Source organism: Vicugna pacos, chromosome 16 (genome assembly GCF_048564905.1).
Source record: "Vicugna pacos chromosome 16, VicPac4, whole genome shotgun sequence".
Lineage (NCBI taxonomy): Eukaryota > Metazoa > Chordata > Mammalia > Artiodactyla > Camelidae > Vicugna > Vicugna pacos.
Genome location: NC_133002.1, coordinates 61,051,525 through 61,073,658, shown reverse-complemented (window position 1 = coordinate 61,073,658; position 22,134 = coordinate 61,051,525). Strand labels below are relative to the sequence as shown.

The 22,134-nt window shown below is 58.8% G+C and overlaps 1 protein-coding gene and 1 long non-coding RNA gene across 2 annotated transcripts; both read left to right on the top strand.

Annotated features, from left to right (window-relative positions):
• Positions 1 to 304: 304 nt before the first annotated feature.
• LOC140686360 (uncharacterized) lies at positions 305 to 5,222 on the top strand. Its single transcript, XR_012060111.1, has 3 exons — positions 305 to 1,365; positions 1,693 to 1,970; positions 5,088 to 5,222. It is a non-coding gene; the product is annotated as an uncharacterized lncRNA (long non-coding RNA).
• Positions 5,223 to 15,829: 10,607 nt separating this feature from the next.
• Positions 15,830 to 22,134, top strand: CBX4 (chromobox 4). The gene is made up of 5 exons (XM_072939757.1): positions 15,830 to 16,127; positions 16,274 to 16,317; positions 17,454 to 17,519; positions 19,620 to 19,686; positions 19,956 to 22,134. Exons 1-5 carry the CDS (start codon positions 16,059 to 16,061, stop codon positions 21,357 to 21,359), a joined length of 1,650 nt encoding a protein of 549 aa, XP_072795858.1. The 5' UTR covers positions 15,830 to 16,058; the 3' UTR covers positions 21,360 to 22,134.

Sequence of the window (22,134 nt, the reverse complement as noted above, 5' to 3'; positions counted from 1 at the left end):
CTTCCCTTCCTCTCCCAGCTCCTGGTGGCTGCGGCAAGCCTTGGAGTCCTTGGCTCGTAACTGCATCGCCCCAGTGTCCGTCTGTGTCTTCGGGCGGCTTCCTGCCCAGTTAGTGTGCATCTGTTTCTAAGCTTCCCTCTTCTTATCAGGAAACCAGTCATAGTAAGTTGGGACCATCCTAGCGAGCTTGCCTTAAGTTGACTACATTTGCAAAGACTTTATTTCCAAACACATTCCCATTCTGAGGTTCCAGATGGGCACGAAGTTGTGGGGGTGGGGTGGAGGTGGGGAGAACGCCATTCAATCAGTACTGCGGCTGCCCCAGCCACAAAATGGGAGGCCCGAACGAGGCTCACGGACACGGCCAGGAGAGGCCCAGAGAAGGGAGAGGGTGGGGAGAATTTGAGGAGGCTGGGGCTTGTGAGTGTAGGGCAGAGAGAGAACTGAGGACAGAAACTGTGGGAGAGGGCAGAGGGACAAGGACAGCTGGGGGCTGGTGGGGAAGGACATCCTGGGGGCAGAGGCCGTGGCTGAAGGCAGAAGGTGCCCACCACCAGGACTGCGTGCCGGTGGCCCCGCCCCGCCGGCCCTGCGGGGGAGCGATGTTTCCATCTCAGACAGAGTTGGTGTTTTCCTCTCGGGTGTCCGGGTGCAGCGAAGGGAGGCCCTGCCTGGAGTCCCAGCGGTTCATAGCTCACTGAGCAGCTGACGGCCACCAGCCCCGCAGCAGACACATGCGCAGACCCATCCTCAAGGACGCAGCCCCGTAATTACCTTCAGCTGCCAGCAGACAGCATCCACGTAAATGATAAGCAGATGCTCACGGCCCCTCCCGGGTCCGCTCCAGGCAGCATCCTACAGACACCTGGGAGTGCACCCTGTCCCACTGACATCGGCGGCTTCCTGCCTGTAACAGAAGCCCAGACCAGCATCCGGGAAGAAGAAACCCCTCCCCAGAGGAACCCACGCCCCAGGCGCCCCCCACCGGCAGCCAGCCTCCTAAGCCACTGGAACACTGCCATGTCCCCGGAGGGACCTTCAGAGTGGGCTGGGTGTGCAGGGGACACATCGTGGATGTGCACTTCCAGCCCCACAGGTGTCTTCGAAGGCCACCACCCACCCTGACTCTGACCTCATTTTCTAAGTCAGCCTGGGTGGCCCTCCAGGGGGAGGTGTGCTCTTGGTCGGCACTTGCTCTGGCCCAGAGGAAGCCCTCTCGCCAAGCCTGGTTCCAGGCCTGACCACACGAGGCGCACAAATGACCTCAGGACCACTGACACTGGGCCCAGCCGCTGGTGCTGCCTCAGGCCCCCAGGGCTTCAAGGAACGTAAGCCAGGGACGGATGTATCATAAAGCTCTAACAGGTCGGTACCAGAGGGGTTTGCTCAGCCGGAGTTTAGGAGTTACCACATCCGGCCCGAGGCCCACCGTCCAGTACGGGGCCACAAGCCACACGGGGCCTTCAAGTGCTCAGAATGCAGCAAGCGCCCGTGGAAAGGCACCCAAAGCGCAAAATCCAGGCCTGATTTCCAGGACTGAGAACAACCGCAGAAGTGAGGTCAAGTATCTCCTTAATAACTTTTGTACTGACCTCATGATGAAATAATATTTTGGGTATAAAAGGATAATAAAATATATCATTGAAATTAATTTCACTAAGTCTCCTTTTACTTTTTTCATGTGGCCACCAGGGAACGTGAAACTACAGATGTGGCTCCCATGACACTTCTGCTGAACGGCCTAGACCCTCGCGATAAATAGAAAAGCCCGGAAGCCGTCCGGACTCCCCGAGAGCAGCCAGCCTCCGGGCGCCAGCCCGCCGCCTGCTGGGCACCGCGGGCGTGGGCTCACCGGGCCCCTCTGGCTCCGCTCTGCCCGGGGACGAGGAATGAGGGGTTTCGTAAGGTTCTCCGCACCGAGCGCCACAACGCCCTGTGAAGGCATTTGGGCCTGAAATTCAGCCCCAGAGGTCAGTGTCACTGTTTACTTCACATTGTACGCATTCCTTCAGAATGAATCTCCCCAGACGGGCCTGAAACCTGCAGGGGACACTGGAGATGCTGAGGAAACTAGGCAAGTCCCACCAGCCCCAAACTCACAGCCGAGCCGGGGAGATAAGGCCTGCATGTGCACAGACGTGAAAGCGTTACATCGCCCCCGCGCTGTGTGCCGAAGTGTCAACACAGAGCCACAGATGTGAGGGCCCGGGGAGGAGCCCCGGTCTGCATGGCCCCATTCTGCGGGCCGTTGGCAGGGCAGGCCTCCGTGGTGGCAGCACCCCATCTGACGGCCTGGCACCCGGTAGGTGCAAGAGCTTTGACGGGCGTTTGACATCCCAACCCTGGAGCATAGCAGTTGTGTGAAGCCATTCAGTTGGCATCTGAGCCTCAGTTTTCTCGTCTGTGAAATGAGGATAAGATTAAACATCAGGGCTCTTCGGAGGGGCCAGCCTGTGAGTGAAGGGAGCCCGGGACGCAGGGAGTGCTCTGTCAGTGTTTCCCCTCTCTCCTCTCCCCCAAAAGGGAAGGGGCATGGCCTAAGCTCGGGGGTGAGGGAAGGCTGCCTGCTGGGACGGGGGGTCCCCTGAGGGGGGCATCGTGACGGGTAGGGCTGAGGAGGAGGGGCTGGGCAGCCGGCCGGTGCCCTGAGAAGGCCCTCGGTACTCTGACGAGAGGAATAGGGTGGATCAGGAGAGAATGAGTAATGAAGTGGGTATGTGGGCACGTTTGGGAGGAAGACAGGAACAGAGACCAGAGCTACGGTGCGTGCTCTAATCCCGGCATTTGGAGGTGAGGGCGGGCCCAGAGCAGGAGCCATGGGAAGGGAAGGACCGAGAACAACCCCAAGAGGTGTCTCTTTCCAGACCTTTCCCTGGGCTCATGTGTCTAGAGGGGCACTATGGGGGCTGAGGCCGACATATGGGGGGGCTACTATGTTACCTTTTATCCCCCCAAATTTACATCCATCCCACATGCAGAGCACGTTCACCTCCTGTGCCTTCTGTCAATCATTTCACTCTGCCTTAGTTTCCCCAGCAGAACCGAGGGTAGTGACATCACGTGGATAAGGAAAGCGTGTGTTCACCAGGCCCCAGCCCACCGCTCGGTGGGCCCAAGTCACCAGAGGTGCCATCTGCCAGCCCTCAGCCCCCTCCTGAGGGCTGGGCGCAAGGTGTGAGGACCCAGGGCCTGCTTATGGCCAGGGAATGAAGGAAAGGCCCTTGGAGCTCGCGTTCCGGCTGGAAGTGTTGAACTTGTCGGGGCGGGGCTGCCCTGGGTGCTGCTTACTGGGGAGAGAGGGTACTTCTGAAATGCTTCTTTGGGGTGGGGATAGGAATGAGGTTTATGTATTTTTAATGGAGGTACTGGGGATTGAACCCAGGACCTCATGCGTGCTAAGCACATGCTCTACCACTGAGCTATACCCTCCCCCACGACTGGATGCTTCTTAAAAGATGACCAGGTGGAGAACGGGCAAAGCCTAATCCTGCAGCTCTCCTCAAGGCCTGGGAACTTGCTCTGCGTCCCCAGGGTCTAGGCCTGACCTGGTTATCTGTTCAGCATGTCACAGTCTCCCCACTTAAAACCTCCAAAGGACTTCCATACAATCAGAATCAAGTCCAAACTCTTCCTCACAGCCACTAGGGCAAACAGCCTCCATCATTCTCCAATTTGCTCTCCCATGCTGATCCCCCAGTTCACACTGTCTCCGTCTCCTGCCTTCCCTCTGGTCCTCAAACAAACCCAGACTGTGGCTGCCTCAGGGCCTTGGCACCTGCTTCCCCCTCTCCTGGAACAACGTGAACCTCCCTACCCACCTTTACATGCTGTTTCCTTCTCAACATACAGGTCATCATTGACAAGCAACTTGCTCAATGAGGCCTTCCCCGACCCCCCAGTCTGAAGCACACTTTCTGCAAACACAGTTACCAAACAAAACAAAACAAAAGGATAATTCTTTCCCACCAGCAAGAGGAGGGTCAAGGCTGGGGTTGGAACAGCCCCTACTTGGGTTTGGCAGATACTGAGGCTGGGAATGTGGACATGATCAGTTCTAGGACACAAGGTCCACTAACAAGTTGGAAGGACAGAGAGAGCAGGATAGAGCAGCCCTGAGGAAAACATTTGTCCAGCGGTCTGTGGCCATCTGCCTTTAGGACAATGGCTTAGGGGTCTGACATCCTGGGGGTTTGTGCAGCCTACATGAGGGGGAGGGGACGTCCTGGGAGGAGAAGCTCCCAGGGTGCTGTCCCGAAAGGCCTTGGCTCCCCATTCCCGGGGCCTTCCCTCATTACAGTCCTCTCAATGTGCCAGGTCTCCCTGGGTCCCGCACCCATCTGGGTCCTCTTGTGATGTCCCAGGGTCCCCGCTCCTACCAGCCCCTGTCCCAGGCCGGGGTCTTTCCTCCCATCTCCTGGCCTTCTTTAAGGTGACCTATGGAGCTGAACTATTTCCCTTAGCCCATTTTATTAAATATATGTATTAAATAAATGTATGTTTATTTACAATAAGCTAAATGCCTCCTCTGGACTGGTCCCTGTATGAGGTCCTGATAAATGTTCAGTATTGGCACCCAGTTCCAGAGCGGGGGATGGAACATAGATATAATTTTACTGACATAAAGGATGTGTCTCATACAGTTTACAAATTATAATGCAATATACAGTATTCTTTACTGTAAACTCTGCATAACCAGTAGATCCACAGAACGCTTTCATCATTTTTGGCCAAACAGGCAGCCAACCTGTGCTTGCAGTTGATGAATGAATGGAGTTCTGACATGAAAATTAGTTAATAGTTAAGCCAACCAGTAAAAGGAAAGTGAAACAACAAAGAAGAAAATCAGACGTCACTGGTTCATAGCGATGTGAGCAACTTCATCGCTGAATCAGATAAGAGGTTTTTTTTTAATACTGGAAGAATATTTCCTCAATTTTCTTTGCCATTCATAATGCGATGGCTACAGACATGACACAGCTATAAATCTAATCGACATAATTAACATTTTTCCCATCATTTTCTTAAGTCTAGACCATCAGCAAAACAGTGAAGCAAGCCGTGATTCGCAGTGTTTGCCCGTTTCTCAGGTGTAAATACTCCCACCATGGCTGACTTCAAGCTGTCGACAGGAAATCACCAAACAGGGAATTGGGACAAGATGTGACGGCAGCCACGATTATCCAGCATTTCCACTATCAGAGACAAATAGATGTGGATCACCCCAAGAACAAGGTAAGTGGCCAGTGGAGTGAAATCATTAGAAAGAAATCAGTTTTACGCATTTATTGGCTTTGTTCTTAGCATAATTTATTTCATTATACATTTAAATAATTTAATTTTTAGTAATGTCTGTGTTTAACAACTGGTTTACAAAATTTCTGAAAATTAAACCCTTGGCTCTCAAGAGCAATATGAGCCAGCTCCAGCACGCCACTGTCAGCAGCATTTTATTCCTGGAAAAAATCCTATTTATTTAAGCCACTTAGATGTTTCCTGGCGTCTGCTATGTGCCAGGCCATGTTCTAGAGGCTGCAGACGCGTCAGAGAGAGCAGCCGAGCAGGACCCTGCCCTTGTGGGTTTCTGTTCCAGCAGGAGAGAGAAAGGGGCATCACCGATACACAGAGGGCATTGCCTGCTGGCGGGTGAACGGGGCGCTACAGGAAAAGGAGGGACTGGCAATGCAGGTGGGGGGAGGGGCACATAGAAACAGGGTGGTCAGGAGCAGGATCAGCATGTTGAAAAGGTGACATTTAAGCAAAGACTTGAGGGAAAAGGAGAAAACCATGCACCCATCTGAGGAAGAATGTTCCAGATAGTGGCCACAGTGAGTACAAAGGCCCTGAGGCATATGCGTGCCTGGAGTGTTTGAGGATCAGTGGAGGGGTCCTTGTGGCTGGAGCAGAATGTGCAGAGAGAAGAATGGGAGGAGAGGAAGGCAGAAGGTGATGGAGGCAGGTCACACGGGGCCTTGGCAGCCTTTGCAGGGGTGCTGAGCCGGGGTCTCCTTTTTGCAGATGAAGAATCTGAAACCTGGAGTTACGCAGGTAGCAGGTGGGAATGCCAGCAGAGGCCAGGGTGTGTCTGGTCCTGGTCGCTCTGTGCTCCTCCCTCCTCACGGCGGAGGGACTGTCAGCAGGTGCCCGGGGTCCTCCCCATCCCAACAGCCCTAACCGGCTACGTCTGAAGGTCCCTTGAGCCGGAACCACTTGAATCTCCACACTCCTGACTGGGCAGCTTGCGAGGCAGGCAGGGAGGAGGAGACACATTCCATCAGGTGTTAGAGAAGAGGGTGACCAAGTGTGTAAACACCAGCTGGAAGGGTTTTAGCAGGCTTGTGGACTAACAGGGCACACCCAAACACCAGCCTTGGCCCAGCCCCCTCCTAACACTCCCTCTGCCACTAGAGCCTGGTCATCTTGGCCGGAGCTGGACACCTGGCCACAGGGCCACCTTGAGAGCCTCCCCGAACAGAGATAGGGGGATGACCTGGACAGCTGGCTACCTTTCAGGCTCTGACTGTTGGAGTGAGCTGGTCTGGTGGGCTTGGGGGACCAGCGACTGAGACCCAGAGGGAACTAGAGACTAGAGAAATGGGCGTCTGTGGAGAACCAGCAGAGACTGGGCAGTGAGCTACTGGCGTGGGGACAGGGCCAGGAGGGCCCCACGCTGGTTTCATGCTCCATCCTGAATTTGTTCACAACTTTTTAACAAAGAGCACCACATTTTCGTTTGCCCCATAAAGTGGACAAGCAGTCCACCAGCTGTGTCTGCGTCTGGCAGGCTGGCAGGCAGGTCTGATAAGGGGGTCACTCCCAGGGGTGGCTCTCTGGGTGAAGAACGTGCTGTGTGCCACTCCACACGTGCGGGTAGGAGTGTCGGAGGAAAGAAACCCAGGTTTCCTGGCTAATGTGTCCTGGGGGTGGGAGGGCTTTCTGTCCCGGGAGACTGCTGTCCAGCTGGGATCCTGTCTGCGGTGCTCTGGCCCATGCAGGGGAGGCCAGAGACAATTCCGGACACTAGACCAGCCTGTTCAATACTCTATTGACAGATTCACCTTGGCAACCTGGAGCCCGCAATTCCATGAGCACTTCTCCCTCACTGCCTGTCTCTGGTCTTAAAGGCACACCTCCCTCCCTCCTAGCAGGGTGCAGGGCCCAGGGCAGGGGGCTGCGCTGAGCACTGGGCTATGACACGAACAGATGATGGGGGGCCTCCTTGCATCCAGCCAGCAGTCCCACTTCCATGCTGCATGGGGACCTCCTTCTGGATGCACCCCATCCCATCCCAGGAAATTGCAATTCTTGGCTCCCTGGGGCTGGGGTGACAGAGGTAGACACTCTACCTTAAGCCTGTTCTTCTCTAGAAGGTGGGCCGAGGAACCCTGAAGTGGCAGGTCTGGGCACTCCTCTGGGAGGTTGGAGGGTCTGAGTTTAGGGGGAAATCGCTGGTGTGCGAATAACCCGGCGTCTAATGAGCGCCGTGAAAAATAGCATAATCGATGTGGAACAGGGGCAGCGAGCACCAGCTCTGCAGACTGTGCACAGACACCAGCCTGGCCTTCCTGAAAACCAGAGCTGCCCTGGAGCTGGGAAGCGTCATCCAGGACACACACAGGTCCCACCAAGGCGCACAGGGCTTCTTTGTCATTCCTGCTTCACAAGCAAAAGCCAAGACAGGATTCAGGCTGAGAAGCAAGTGGGAAGTGATCAGGGGCCAAGTTACCCTTGGTTCAATGGCTTTAACACCGGCAGCATTGCATCTGTGCGTGTCTGTGTGTCTGTCAGGGCCTATTCGGAGAAAGAAGGTGGAAGGCAGGCTCAGTGTAAATGGGAACGGATCTCTGCCAGCAGTGGGTAACCGACAAGGAGGTGAAGCAGTCACAGCAGCAGTGTGGGAGGGAGCGAGCCCCGGCTAGCTCCGTGCACAGAACAGCTGTAGCTGGCTTTCAAAATTCCGAGAAAGACTTCTCTCCCACGGAGGCTTCTGCGGCAATATTTCTCCGGTCCTGGGGAATATTCTTGGCTTCCGTGGCATTTGTTCTTGGTCTCCACGCTGAAAAAGAAACCAATAATCCCTAATAGGTTCCAAAAGAGAAGGACCCTTTCTCTACACGGATCTTCTCCCTAAGACTCTGCCGTTTCTTTGGAATCAAAGAAAACATCAGTTTCAAGCAAGGGGGTGGGGGGTGGGAGGTACAGGTCCGTTCCTGAACCTTCCGATCTGAATGAGTCAAAGAATACAAAATCACCCCATTATGATCATTACTGTCAAATCGAGGGCAATCAACTCGCTGACACAGGCCAGATGGACATCCGGGGGGAATCCAGAGAGGCAGAGCTGGTTCTAAGCCCTGCAGAATTGAACTCTTTAAATCAAAGGAGGAAAGAAAGGCAGGCCTTGTGTTTTATTTCCTGGTGTTCCCTGTTACTTTTGTATGCTTTCTACTTCAGTAGCATCAGACATTTCTACATTTTCAAGGCAGGAGAAGGGGCCCAAGGATGCCTACAGACAGTAAGGCACACATGCAGGTGAGTGTTCTGGACCCCCAGTGCCATGCACCCCAGGACAACAGCTGATGCACCTGCACCCCTCCACAGGGAGAGCTAGTGGTCCCCACATACCAAGTCTCCCCAGACCTGCCATTCTTGAAAGTTCTCTCAGAAGCAGGACCACATTCTAAGGGCCCTGGCCACTCTTGTCTTTGTGGACCCCATCCTCCATAAAAAAGTGTTAAAATTATAGTTTATCACTGCATTGATATAAAGATGAAGACATTAATATTCTGTATTAAAATATTTTCTTTGAACTTAAGAGGTAGACACTCTACCTTACGCCTGTTCTTTTCTAGAAGGTGGGGCTAGGAACCCTGAAGTGGCAGGTCCACTTTTTCTTCTGATTTTAAAAGAAATTAGATATACATACAATGGAATATTAGTCAGCCTTTAAAAAGAAGGAAATTCTGACACATGCTACAACATGTATGAAACTTGAAGACATTATGTTAAGTGACATAAGCCAGACACAAAAGAATAAATACTACATGATTCCACTTAGATAAGAACTTAGAATAGTCAAATTCATAGAGACAGAAAGTAGAATAGTGGTTGCCAGGGGCTGGTGGGAGAGAGTGGGGAGTTATTGGTTAATGGGTAGAGTTTCAGTTTGAGAAGATGAGAAATTTTGGAGATGGATGGGGGTGATGGTTGCATAACAATGTGAATGGACTTAATGCCACAGAATACTTAAAATGGTTAAAATAGTAAATTTTTTGTTATGTATATTTTACCACAATTTAAAAATGACAACAGAAAGAAATTAGAACATTTTTGTGGGCCCCTAAAAGTACTGTGGGCCCTGGCACTGAGCCTCCCGGGCTGATGGAGAAGTGGCCCTGCCCATAAGTACACGGACTGGCTGGCCACTGGGCACCCACTTAGGCCCCTCGTCAATCCCACACTCATACAGCTACACTCAGCATCAGCAACCCAGGAGAGTAACCCTTACAGGGACGTGTCAGAGCACTTTTAAGATGCAGAATTTGTCAGCCAAGCCAAATTTTTTTAGTGAACTTCAGTTTAGAAAAGAGAGTTCCTGTATCTCCCACTCCCAATTCCTCCATGAAGCCAGCTGGCTCTCTGGAGAAATCTGGCACTGTAACATCAGTTTACTTCTTATTGGCCCTTTGATAGCAGAACAGGGGCTTTGTGATGCTCTTGACCTGAGATGTCCTTTAAAAACCTCAAATTTAAAAAAAATGTATATATGCTTTTCTTGTCGACTTCTGTCTGCGAGTGAAAGGGGGCTGAGCAAGGGGCCGGTTTGGGAAACAATGGCCCTGGCCACTGAGATGTGTTCAGTCCTGAGTGTGCAGGGACTCTTAAGGTTCACAGTCAACTCTGGGGCTGTTTGTTTCTGGCTGCAAAGGCTGCAGCCTCCTTGGAGGCAGAGTGAGGGGGAGGGGTGGGGTTGTGCCAGAGGCAGGGCGCCGGGCTCCTCTGCTCACCCCCCACTGCAGCGAGACCCCCATTTTGCCCCACGTGCACACCTTCCCAATCCAGCAGGCGCGGAGGGCGGCCCGCTCCAGCAGGGCCCAGAGGCCGGCCAGCCCTAGGGGAGCCCGCCCCCTAGGGGAGGGCGTAGCGAGTGCAGGCTCCTCGGCGCCCCTGCCCCGGCCCCGCCCGGGTACTCGGAGCCCGCAGGTGAGGTGGGGTCCAGGGTCCCCGGGGAACCCAAGTGGGTCCCTTGGGGGGGCCCTTAGGGACCATCCCAGGAAACGGTCCTCCGGAAGAAGCTAGGGAGGGGCACTTTTTGGGCAAAACCGGGGGATCTTTCCGGAGGTGGGGTCGAAGGGACACCCACCCATTTCTATCAGGATTCAGGAGGGCGGGGCGAGGGGGATGGACTAGGTGACCATATCCGACGACCTCGTCATCGGGAGTGGGGGTTGGGCGGTGATGCGGGCCTGAACAGGGAGGGACGAAGTTTCAGGGCAGCCAGACTCAGCTCCGGAAGTGGCCAAAGCCACCCCGACATAGACAATATGGGATTTGGGGGGTGCCCGAGGCCTTATTACCCCCCGTATCCCCCGGGCCCCGCAGCACAGGCCGAGCTGTGTTCTGGCTGGGCCCTCCCGGCCGCCATCCCACGGTCGCTGGATCCCTGAGCACCCCCTCCGTTCTCCCTTCATCCTGCAGGGACACCCCCACCCCAGGCGTCCAGCGGAGCTCGCTGTGCTCCCGCCCCTGGGGATCGATCGGCTGGCTGGCGACGCGCGGCCGCGGCTCCGGAGCGAGCGCCCCCTCCCCCTCCCGGTCTACGCAGGACGCGGCCTCCGAGCAGCGTCCTCGCGGTTCCGGGCCAAGGCCGGACTCGGCACGGGCCAGCCGCGGAGGCGGAGGCGCACTGCGCCCTTCCGATCCTCGCCCCTCCAGGGTTGGCTGGGGCGAAGTCGGGGGCGACGTGGGGAACGAGAGCGAGCGAGCCCAGCTTCCCCCGCTGGCGGCATTCGGCACCCCCCCAACCCCCGCTCCTCCGCGGTCGCCAACTACCCACTCGGGCACGCGCTTAGCCTTCGGCGCGCCGCGAGGCCGGGAGGGGGGCGTGCATTGGGTCGGGGGGAGGGTGGGGTGGCAGATGCGCGTCGGCTGACGACCATTTCGGGGTCCGCCTGGCGATTTTTATTTTATTCCCGGATTTGCTGCAGCAGCTCCTGGTTGGAAAAAGGAAAGAAAGCAAGCTTCCCTGTGTGTGGGCCCCGCCGGGTTCGGGGGGTGGAGGGGCGCAAGGGAAGCACCCGAGAGCAAAATGTAGGGGCAGACGTGGCACGGCGCACCTCACAGGCACAGGAGGCCCGCGGGGAGACCTTGGGCAAACGAACCCCAGATGAAAAACACACAGCACGCAGAAGCCGTTGTGAGTGCGCGGCGGCGGCGGCAGGCGGTGGCAACGACACCAAAGATCATATTTGAAATATGGATCCTGGGGGCGCATACCTCCAGGCCTGCGGAAGCCCTGCGACCGAGCCTGGGCCAGGGGCGGGTAGGCTTCGGGCGAGCCTGGGAAGCTGCCCTGACGTTGGGAGGGGGTGGACCAGCCGACGTCGTAGAAAAAAACGCATCCCGCTTCCGCGCCTGCGACCCCTGCGTGCCGCAATGCAGAAGCGCGGCCCTGCGGGCGCCAGTGTGGCCCCGAGACTTGCCTGGGATCTGCCAAGGGGCCACGGCCTTGCGACGCGCCGGACCGGTTCCCGCCCGCGCACCCGGCCCAGCCCTCTCACCTGGAACCCCATCAGCCCCAAGCTGCCCTCTGCAAAGGCACGCGGCGTGTCAGGGGCTTCGCCACCCAAATGAAAGCCGACCCTTCACGGGCGGTGTAACAAAGAGCAGAAACATGGGGGTGGGGACACAGAAGGCAGAGAGGCACCCTTAGGGACAAAGCCATCAGAGGTGCATGGGGTGGCATTCGGGGCTCCCACATAGCCAACCCCCTTTACTGCCCCCCAATCTCTCCCCCTCCCCCACAGTCCCACCAGGTGAGCTTCCCTAAAGCCAGCGCTAAAATGCAAAATTACATATGCCAGAGCTTAAGTGGAAGACAAGTTCCCATACTAAGAACAGAGGAGAGAAGCGAGCTCTTGTTAAAGCTTGGGCAGATTTTGTAGTGGTTGATAGTAAATGCTCCCTCAGCCACTTAAAATCCACCTCTGGGGGACTAAAATGCCACACTACTCGAGAGCTTTCTTAGTCAGGGACTAGCCCGGGGAGGTCACAGTCGGCCCCTTCCCGGCAGAACCCAGACCTGGGCTCCGTGGGCGGGCAGTGGCATCTCCTGGCAGGCAGCATTCATTCAGGGAGAGAGTTTCTTTAAGAAGTCGTTTGTTTCCCCAGGTTAGTGCGGGTCAGGCCCCTTGGGGACACGGACTGTCAGTGACCAGCCTCGGGTCCAGGGACGTTAAAAAGTTCCTGGCTTCTCCAGGGTCCGTTCTTTTGGCCCTTTCCCCTCTCAGCAGGAGCCTTTGGCTCGGTGAGAGAGCATCGCTTCTCTCTTGGGGCCCTTGAGGGCCCCTAGGGGCCCCAGGCTGAGGTGGCACCGAGAAGGATTGGCCCCTCAGCAGAACCTAAGGGCATAATCTGCCCTTGGCTGGGAGGGGGCAGCGTCAAATGCGCAGACGGGCGACCCCTCTCCCGAGTTTCCCTTGGGAGTCGGGATATCCCAGGTCGGAGGCAGGGGCCCCAGCTGAAGGCTCTGGGAATCCCGAATTTAGAGCTCCACTCGCCTGCAGCTCCCTAGGAGGGACCAAGACAGGGGGTGGGGCGGTAGGGGAGGCCCCATGGGAGACTTCCCAGGAGGGGCGCGCGCTGGGCGCATCAGGGGAGCTTCCAGGGCGCTCATTGTTCCCCACCCCTCAGATTCTGTCTCTGCCTCCTCCTTGCAGCCCATTCACCGTCCCATGGACCTGAGCTACTCCCTACACCCGCTTGAAAGTGAAGAGTGGTCTAGGGCCAGCCGCGAAGTGAGGCTAGGGTCCTGGGAACTGGCCTCTCTCCCTATCGGCCCAACCTCCACCAGGACAAAATAAGTAACAACGCGAGTCTCCGCGTTTGGCGGGGGGTACTTGTGTATTTGAGCCACTTTCCATAGAAAGGCTGGGAGCGGGGGCGGCCGGGGACTCCCGCGGCTTCTGAGGAGCTTGGGGGCGTCCCCTCCTGCAGTCTTGGGGAGCCAGCGCTTGCTCTCACGGCCACACCGGCCGCTTCAGAAAATACCCGCTGTATTGGCCGGCGGGAGCCACCATTCCTCCCCAGCTTGGCATCAGGCCCAGCCCGGCTTCTGCGCAAGCTCGCCGTCGGGGCACCAGGTGCCACCGCGTGGCCCCTGAGATCCGGAGCGCGGGCCCCATAGGGGCGCGGTTGGAGCCAGAGGAGCCATGGCCTGCAGAGTCCGACGCCCCTGGCGGCGCGGAGGCTGTAGCAGCCGCTCGGCGCCCCTAGTCCGGGACGCCTCGGAAACACCCATTGGAAACAGATTTTCCGGGGGATTTTCTAGCGAGGGGGCAGGCGGAGTTGTCGGGAAGCTCAGACCCTCCCTGGACGAAGGGGATGTCCAGGACAAGGTCGCTGCAGACCTCGCGACAGACTGACAGAGTCCACGGCCTGGCAGTTGACAGGATCAGCATGGAAAAGTGACAGTCGCGCTGACAGAGCTCCCCCGCCCCGCCAGCCTCAGGGACCTTTCCCCTTCTACGTTCGGCTTGTCCCACCTGAGAACTCCTAGTTCTGGACACGAGTGTCAGGAAAAAGCCCAAAATACAGCAGGAGAAGGAAAACTTTTTCCTGTGTCCCCTTCCCAAAGAATTCTCCTCCCTCGAGTTCTATAAACTCAGACAGCCCCCGTCCCCCAGGACAACAGACATTGGTTACCCCAACCCAGGCTGGTAAACCTGCCCCACCCCCACCCCACCCCTTCTCGGAGGAATCTTGGGTTTGTGCCTCAAGCTTGTCAGAGGGCAGTCGCTGCAGACCGAGACCCTCTCTGGGGCTGCCAGAAGACAACCCCCACCCCTAAGAACCCCTCCAGGGGAGGAGCCACGCGGGCCGTCTTGGGTAGCAGCCGCCTGGGCAGCAGGAGCCACCGAGCCGCGGGAGCTGCGAGGCAGTGGTGAAATGGTAGTCAACGTATGCGTCCTTTAAACACCAGACCGTCTCCAGGCTTCCCCAGGATTCCTAGGAGAAAATGAGCCCGGCGCATGCTTTGGGGGTTCGCTTCCGCACCTCGCCCCTCCCCCGCTCCCTCGAGTCCCCGCGCAGTCCCCACCCAGCATTCCGGGACGTGTGTCCGGGCGGGAGCGGAGACCCGGATGGCTCTTTGCCCGCCCCTCTCGCTCTTTCCACTCTCGCTCGACTTTTGCTCCTTTCTTTTCTCCATGGACGCTCAGCCAAAGGATTGCGCAAGCTTCCTGCTCCCAGTCCTTCAAGGGCCCCGAGCTGGGGGCCCGGACACACCCCCATAGAGGCTCACCCCTGCCCCTGCCACTCGGGTCTCCCTACCCCCTCCCCAGGTCCCCTCACTCCTCATTCCGACTCCACAGAGCTCGCGGCCCCGCGGGCGGCGCCCTCGGGAGGCCGCGTGGGGCGCAGCAGCTCCCCCAGCCGGACGCTAGAGCTGCACGCTGGAACGCGCCGTCTCGCCGCCGGAGGTGCTAAACTTCACACTCGGCGGCTTCTCCGGCCGCGTAGGGAGGGCCTCGGCTGGGCCGCGGCTGCCTGTTGGGGACCAGGGAGCGCGAATTCATGACGAATGGTTGGCTCCTAAGCCATTCCTTTCAACTCCCCTTCGTGCGGCCCCGCTGTGCCCTGCTCCGCTTCAGCCTCTTCTTGGCCATTCCCATTCCCTCTTTCGAAGCCCCTTCTGGGACCCTACTAAGTCCCTTCGGGCCCCCACGCTGACTGGACATCCCCTTCGCCTCCTCTCTGTCCTCCCTGCCTCTCGCCCTGCTTGGCTTCAGGGTGGGGGTTGGGAGGTGCTGCTGGAAACGACATCCAGCCCTCGCCCCGCCAAGGAGAGGGCTAAGGGTAAATTAGGAGCCTATCAGGATCGGGGTGGGGTCGGAGAATCCTCTGGTAAGGTTCTTGAATGCTTGGGCCCCAGGCTGGCTGGTCGTCTGCCCGCTTTCTCCTCTCCGCGCTCACCCTGGGGATCCTTTGCACCTAGTCCTCTCTCTTCTCCCTGCCCTTTCTCTTCCATTCCTCGCCTTCGTAAATGCCCCAAGCCTCGTGGGGCGGGGCAGGGCGGCGGGACACAGAAGGTCGGGGTGCGACCTGCCCCTGCCCCGATTCCGCCCCCTGCCGGCCGTTCCCCCGGCGTCTGCACAGGACGCAATTCGGTGCAAATGGAAACTGCAGTGGATGCTTCCGTGGCCCCCGGCAGGGGTCCCTGGGCAGTGCACGCAGAGACTGAGAGGCGAGGGGGCAGACCGAGGCGCTGGGCCGCAGGCGAGGGGTCGCTGCCAGACCCTTGCGGCCCTGTCAAGTTCTCCACTCCCCCCTCCGCCCTCGGCGGCCGACACACCTCTCCGGCCCGGTCCCGCTCCCTCCCTCCAGCGTCCTTCTCCCAGGCTCGCGGATCCCTCCCCCCGCACCTCCCCGGCGCCCTCCTCCTCCGGGCCCCCTCCCGCGCCCTTCCTCCTCTCCCCCCACCCCTCCCCGCCGCCCAGGCCCGGGGCCTCCGGTAGGCCCGGCTGCGCCAATCCCGGCCGCGGCCCGCCCCCTGACGCCGAGCAGGGCCCGGCGAGGCCCCGCCCGCTGACGTCCGGATTTGCATGAGTTCTTGTGCAGCCGCGGCCCGGGCTCAGTTGTCTGAGCGAGCGCGAGCCGGGAGCCGGGGCGGGCGCGGGCAGTGGCGGGCGGCCGGGCTGTGCTGGGCGAGCGGCGGCGGCGGCGGCGGCGGCGGCGCGGGCAGCGGGGGCGCCTCGGCCGGGGCGGCAGCGGGGCGCCGGAGGGAGCTAGCAGCGTCTGCAGCCGCGCCGGCCGTCCGCGCCCCGGCGCGCTCCGGCTCGGCCATGGAGCTGCCAGCTGTTGGCGAGCACGTCTTCGCAGTGGAGAGCATCGAGAAGAAGCGGATCCGCAAGGTAGGGAGGCGCGGGGGCGACGGCGAGGCGGCGGGGGAGCGGCAGCCGGAGCAGCCCGCGAGGAGGCGGAGAGGGGGTGGGGAGGCTGCGGGCCGGAGCCGGGGATCCCGCGGAAGCTGATGGAGTGCTGTCTCTTCCCCCCTCAGGGCAGAGTGGAGTATCTGGTGAAATGGAGAGGCTGGTCCCCCAAGTAAGTAGCGGCCGAGGGGCGGGGGAGCCTGGTGCCGAGGCTTGGGGCTCCCGGGCTCCGGACCCGCCGGGCTGGTGGGGTGGTGGGGGGAGCGGACGGGAGGCGGGGTGGAGGTGGGGTGGAGGGAGGAGGGGGTGGGGAAGTCGGTGGCAGGCACTGGGGAAGCCGAGCCGCCGAGCCCGAGCCCGGCGCCCTGTGTTGTGCTCCGCTCTCCGGGAAATGCCATCACTAATTTATGCACTAAAAGGAGCCGGAGGAGCTGGAGAGACGCGGGGCCGAGCCGGGGAGGCCGGCGGAGGGAGGGAGGGCGCAGGCACTGACTGATGTGCAGCAGAAAATGGCTCCTTTCCCCTTTCCCTCCACCGAACGGCTCCATATTGCAAAACCAAAAAAAAAAAAAAATTAGAAAGCGACGAAAATGCAATTGTGTGCCTCTTCCCTCCTAGCGGTGCAGGGAGAGGAAGAAAAAAGGCTGAAAATGTTGGGAACTGTCACTGCGGCGCTTTTGGTGGGGGATTTTTTTTTCTTTAATTTGAAATGCGAAGGCACCGGATGGAGACAGACGCGCAGGCACACGCACACACACACTCACACAGAGAGAGAGAGGCATATTTTTGTGTTGCTGAGTATTTGGGGGTGCTTGCCCGTGACAGCGGGCTCCAGGGCGCGAGGGGGTGTGGGGGGGCAGCTTGGCTGACGGTTATCGGATTAGGGGTCAAATGGAGAATGGCTGAAGCCCTCGCGGAGACTCGGGGCTGGGGAGAGGAGGAGGGGACTGAGACTTTGCATTTAGGCTGCTTTGCACGCAGGGTTCCTGGTGAGCAAAGTGGCTTTGGAACATGTCGCAGTAACATGCTTAAAATTCTTGACAACTGCAAAATAAACTGCTAGTTTCATTTTCCTTACCCCTCCCCTTTCTTCCTGCTCTTGTGTGTTTATTTTGACTTGGGGAGGGTGTATCAGGGACTGTGTCAGGCCTGCAGAAATTTACCCTCACCGCCCCCCCCAACATCCACAGCTAAATAGCTTTCGGTTCATGAAGACAGAGTAGGGCCTTATGTCATTCCCCACCTGGAGGCCGCAAAGCTGGCTCGGTTTTTTTTTACGCCGTGTCCCCCTCCCTTTTCCCTTGCAAGATATAACACGTGGGAACCCGAGGAGAACATCCTGGATCCCCGGCTGCTGATCGCCTTCCAGAACAGGTGAGCGTCCCCCAAGCAGCCGCCACCCGCAGCCGTGACCGTATATGGGAATGGGAGAGTGGGCCAACGCTGCAAGAGGAAAGGGGGAGAGGGCCGGGAGGGGGCCCGCGGGAGTCCCCTCCCCCCGACGGGCCTGAACGGGCACGGCTGAGGCCTCGGCTCCTCTAACCAACGTCCTTGGCGGTTGCTGCAGCCTGGGTGTGGGGGCGGGGCAGGGCCGGAGTAGGAGAGGCTTGTGTTTGGGGGGAACTGCGGGAAGAGTGCGTGTGAGTGGCCCCACAGCTGCGCGGAGAAGTCGGGACTGCGCCTGGTTCCCTGCGGGGTCCCCTCCCGTCGCTACTTTGGAGCCCCACCTCCAAGCCTAGGTGTTGCTTTCCTGCAGCCACTGACCACTTGGCACGGGCAACTCTCGGGGCAGCTCCGAGGGAGCTGGCATTGTGAAACCGCCGGACGTCACGGAACTGAACTTAACCTGTTGGGGACTGGAGAAAAGTTGACGAGGCCTTAAGCCACCACCCTCACCCCCAGGGAGTTTGGGATTGGCAGGGGGCAGATTCTGTCTGGCGCTTCTTGCCCTTCACACCTCCCGCTAGGCTACTTGGTGGGTCTGGCTCCCATCCTCAGGGCAGGGGAAGCTTGGCCCAAAGGGCGTGAGATGGGCGCTGCCTGATGGTTGAGGGGTGGCTTCTGACGAGGGGCTCATCCTCGTGTGCACAGATGCTTGTCACGCTGCAGCTGCTGCAGCTGGATACACCGCCGGTGGCTGTGGTTCTCTGTTTCGGGGAGAAGGGGGAAGGGCGAGCGAGGAGGGGAGGAGCGGCAGGAGCCCGCAGAGCTCGGCCACCCCGCTGCCTTCCATCCTCCCTCCCCCTTTTATTTTGCATTATTTCCTGTGGCGCGTTTGGCGCTAAAACTGTAAACCCTAGACCCTTGGAGCGAGCGACCAGTAAGGAAGTTGCTCTCCCGCGACGCAGGGGGGCGCCGAGAAGGGATCCTGCCCTGGTTCCACCTGGGAGTTCCCCACCCTGTAACCATGTCAGCGGCTGATGCCATGTTGCATAATGGGTCCCTGAAGAATTAAAACGCGGGCTGTTGCAATGCCATGCAATTTCAGAGTCAGGCCCTGGCCTGGTTCCCCAGGGTCCAGGGGGGATGCCTGGGGTCGCTGGAGAGCGGGTTTCTGGCCCGGGAATGGGCTGCAACTTCGGCCAACGCTGGAAAGGCACTCCCATCTCCCACGGAGGGCTGGACAGTGCTGGGACCATCCTTTCTCCAGCCTCAGGTCACCTTCCACCAGGCCGCAGGGGAAAGCCTGGCAACCGTGTTGACCGGTGCCACTGCCCGTGGGCTTTATTAATAATTTGGAAATGGAGGAGTCTGGGAGCCCCCATTCAAACAAAAGATGGTGCTTCTGTGCCCCCCGCGCCCACGCCTTGCCCCGCCCCAGCCAGCGGCTCCGCCCCGGCTGCGCCGGAGCCGGTTCACCAGGTGGCTGCAAACCTGGCCAGGCCCGGCCTTGGAGTCTGGCCCCCGCCCCCAGCCCCTAATTGGCTCATTTGCCGCTGTGTAAACAAGGGCGCAGCCCCTCCCCCTGTTTAGAGACTGGCCTTTAAGAAAACGAGTCCTCCCTTCTGCCGGCGGCACTCGTTATCTGAATCTTAATGAGGTCATTAGCATCCCTTGCCTCTGACGGGGAGGCACCGGGTCCATACACACCTCTTTTGGACTTGCTTGCAACCCCTGAACCCCTTCTGTGCAGGGCCTCGGGCCCAAGGGTGTGGGTACCAGTGCCAGCGACCCAGCCCCAGGCTGCAGGCAGAGGCAGGGTTGTGGGGAGCGCCAGTTCAGGTGCAGACATCCGAGGGGAGGAGCCCTTTGGAGAAGACCCTTTGGGCAGATAAGGTTTGGTGCTGGCATAAAGCAGGACTCTAGGACTGGACCGAGGTGCCCAGCTGGCAGCAGAGGCGACCTTCTGCCCTGAGCTCTTGATTCCTCCGGGTTGTGCTTCACCGAAGGGGGAGTGTCACCACAGGTTGGGGCATAGCGAGAGAGGAGGTGACCCTGAGGCTAAAAGCGCTGCCCTCTGTTCCCTCCCCGCAGGGAACGGCAGGAACAGCTGATGGGATATCGGAAGAGAGGGCCGAAGCCCAAACCGCTGGTGGTGCAGGTGAATACACTCGCTGGCCCTGGCAAGTCTTTCCCTTGACAGTGCCACCTGAACTCCCACCAGGTCCAGAAGGCGGGGGTGGGGGGTTCCTCCAGAACACACCCAATTCCACTTCCTTTCATCGATCTCCCATGCCCTGCCCCGCCCCCTCCCCATAACTCAGCTGGCGACCTGGTGAGGGCTGGGACACTCCTGATGCTCGAGACTTGCTCTGGGGCTGGCCTTACCCCTCCTCTCACTCCCCCCTGCGTCCCACCCCGTTCCCCCAGGTACCTACCTTTGCCCGTCGTTCCAATGTGCTGACTGGACTCCAGGACTCCTCGGCTGACAACCGTGCCAAGCTGGAGCTGGGTGGTCAGGGCAAGGGCCAAGGGCACCAGTATGAGCTCAACAGCAAGAAGCACCACCAGTACCAGCCGCACAGCAAGGAGCGGGCGGGCAAGCCCCCACCGCCCGGCAAGAGCGGCAAATACTACTACCAGCTCAACAGCAAAAAGCACCACCCCTACCAGCCAGACCCCAAAATGTATGACCTGCAGTACCAGGGCGGCCACAAGGAGGCACCCAGCCCCACCTGCCCGGACCTAGGCGCCAAAAGCCACCCACCCGATAAGTGGGCCCACGGCGGGGGGGCCAAGGGCTACCTGGGAGCTGTGAAGCCCCTGGCCGGTGCGGCCGGGGCTCCAGGCAAGGGTTCTGAGAAGGGTCCCCCCAACGGGATGACGCCCGCCCCCAAGGAGGCGGTGACGGGCAACGGGATTGGGGGTAAAATGAAGATCGTCAAAAACAAGAACAAGAACGGGCGCATCGTGATCGTGATGAGCAAGTACATGGAGAACGGCATGCAGGCGGTGAAGATCAAGTCCGGTGAGCCGGCCGAGGGCGAGGCGCGCTCCCCCAGCCACAAGAAACGAGCTGCTGAGGAGCGTCACCCCCCGGCCGACAGGACTTTCAAAAAGGCTGCAGGGGCTGAGGAAAAGAAAGCAGAAGCGCCCTCCAAGAGGAGGGAGGAGGAGGTGCCCCGGGCCGTTGACCCGCAGCCCCAGGAGGCCGGCTCCCGAAAGCTCTCCCCTACCAAGGATGCTTTCAGCGAGCAGCCCCTGCAGCTCACCACCAAGCCTGACCTGCTGGCTTGGGACCCCGCCCGCAGCACACACCCGCCCTCTCACCACCACCACCACCACCACCATCACCACCACCACGCTGTCGACCTAAATCTCTCCCACGCGCGCAAGCGCTGCCTTTCGGAGACCCACAGCGAGCGAGAGCCCTGCAAGAAGCGCCTGACGGCGCGCAGCATCAGTACCCCCACCTGCCTGGGGGGCAGCCCGGCTGCCGAGCGCCCCGCTGACGTGCCCCTCTCTGCCGCCCTCCCGCAGCCGGAGGTCATCCTGCTGGACTCGGACCTGGATGAGCCCATAGACTTGCGCTGCGTCAAGACGCGCGGCGAGGCCGGGGAGCCGCCCAGCGCCCTCCATGTGAAGCCCGAGGCGCCTGCGACCACGGGAGTGGCAGCTGCGCCGGCGACAGCGGCCGAGAAGCCTCCGGCCGAGGCCCAGGACGAGCCCGAGGAGCCTCTGAGCGAGTTCAAGCCCTTCTTTGGGAATATAATTATCACCGACGTCACCGCGAACTGCCTCACCGTCACGTTCAAGGAGTACGTGACAGTGTAGCCGGAGGGCGTCGGAAGGGGAAGCACTGTCCCTGGGAGCTTAGCACCCGGGGCCTGGGGGTGGACTCCTCCCTCTCCAACTGCGGGAGATCCGGCCGGCCCCAGCACGAAATGCCCGAAGCCGCAGCAACCGCGTCCTTCTGCGTCCCGCTGTAGGGTCCTGGCCGGGGCGCCGGGCCCGCACTGGCGCCTTCCACGCTGTGCCTGCGGGTCTCGCCCCCCACCTGCCCCATCCCCTCTCTCGTGGACCTCCGGGACTGACAGGGCAACCACACTCGGTGGTCTCAGAGTTATAGTATTATATTTTAACCGTGCTAACTTGTCAAGTGCAGACTTTACTCCCGTTTGTACGTGGTGTTATTGAAATGTATTGTTTGAGCTCAAAAGGCCCACCACCCCCTTCGGGCTGATATATATATATTTATTTGTAGGTATTTATATATTGAAATATAAAAACCTAGATTTATGGAGTTTCCTCTAGATCATGTTATATTCTATATCAGACAAACTTATTTTCTGTTGACCTTTCTACCCATTCATTCAGTATTTCAGTTGATTTCATTTCCTCCCCTTCCAGGAACTGTAATACCAGTAACCTTGGTATATATTTTTTGATACTGTACACATGGATGTGTTGTTTCTATGTGCAAAAAAAAAGTTTGTTAAAAGGCTAAACGAGCTCTCTAGAAACTGCTGCTACTAGAAATGTCTAAACTATAAGCTTCCAGTTATTACCTGCTTGAATGTAAATATTAAATGGAGATGTTGAAGGTGCA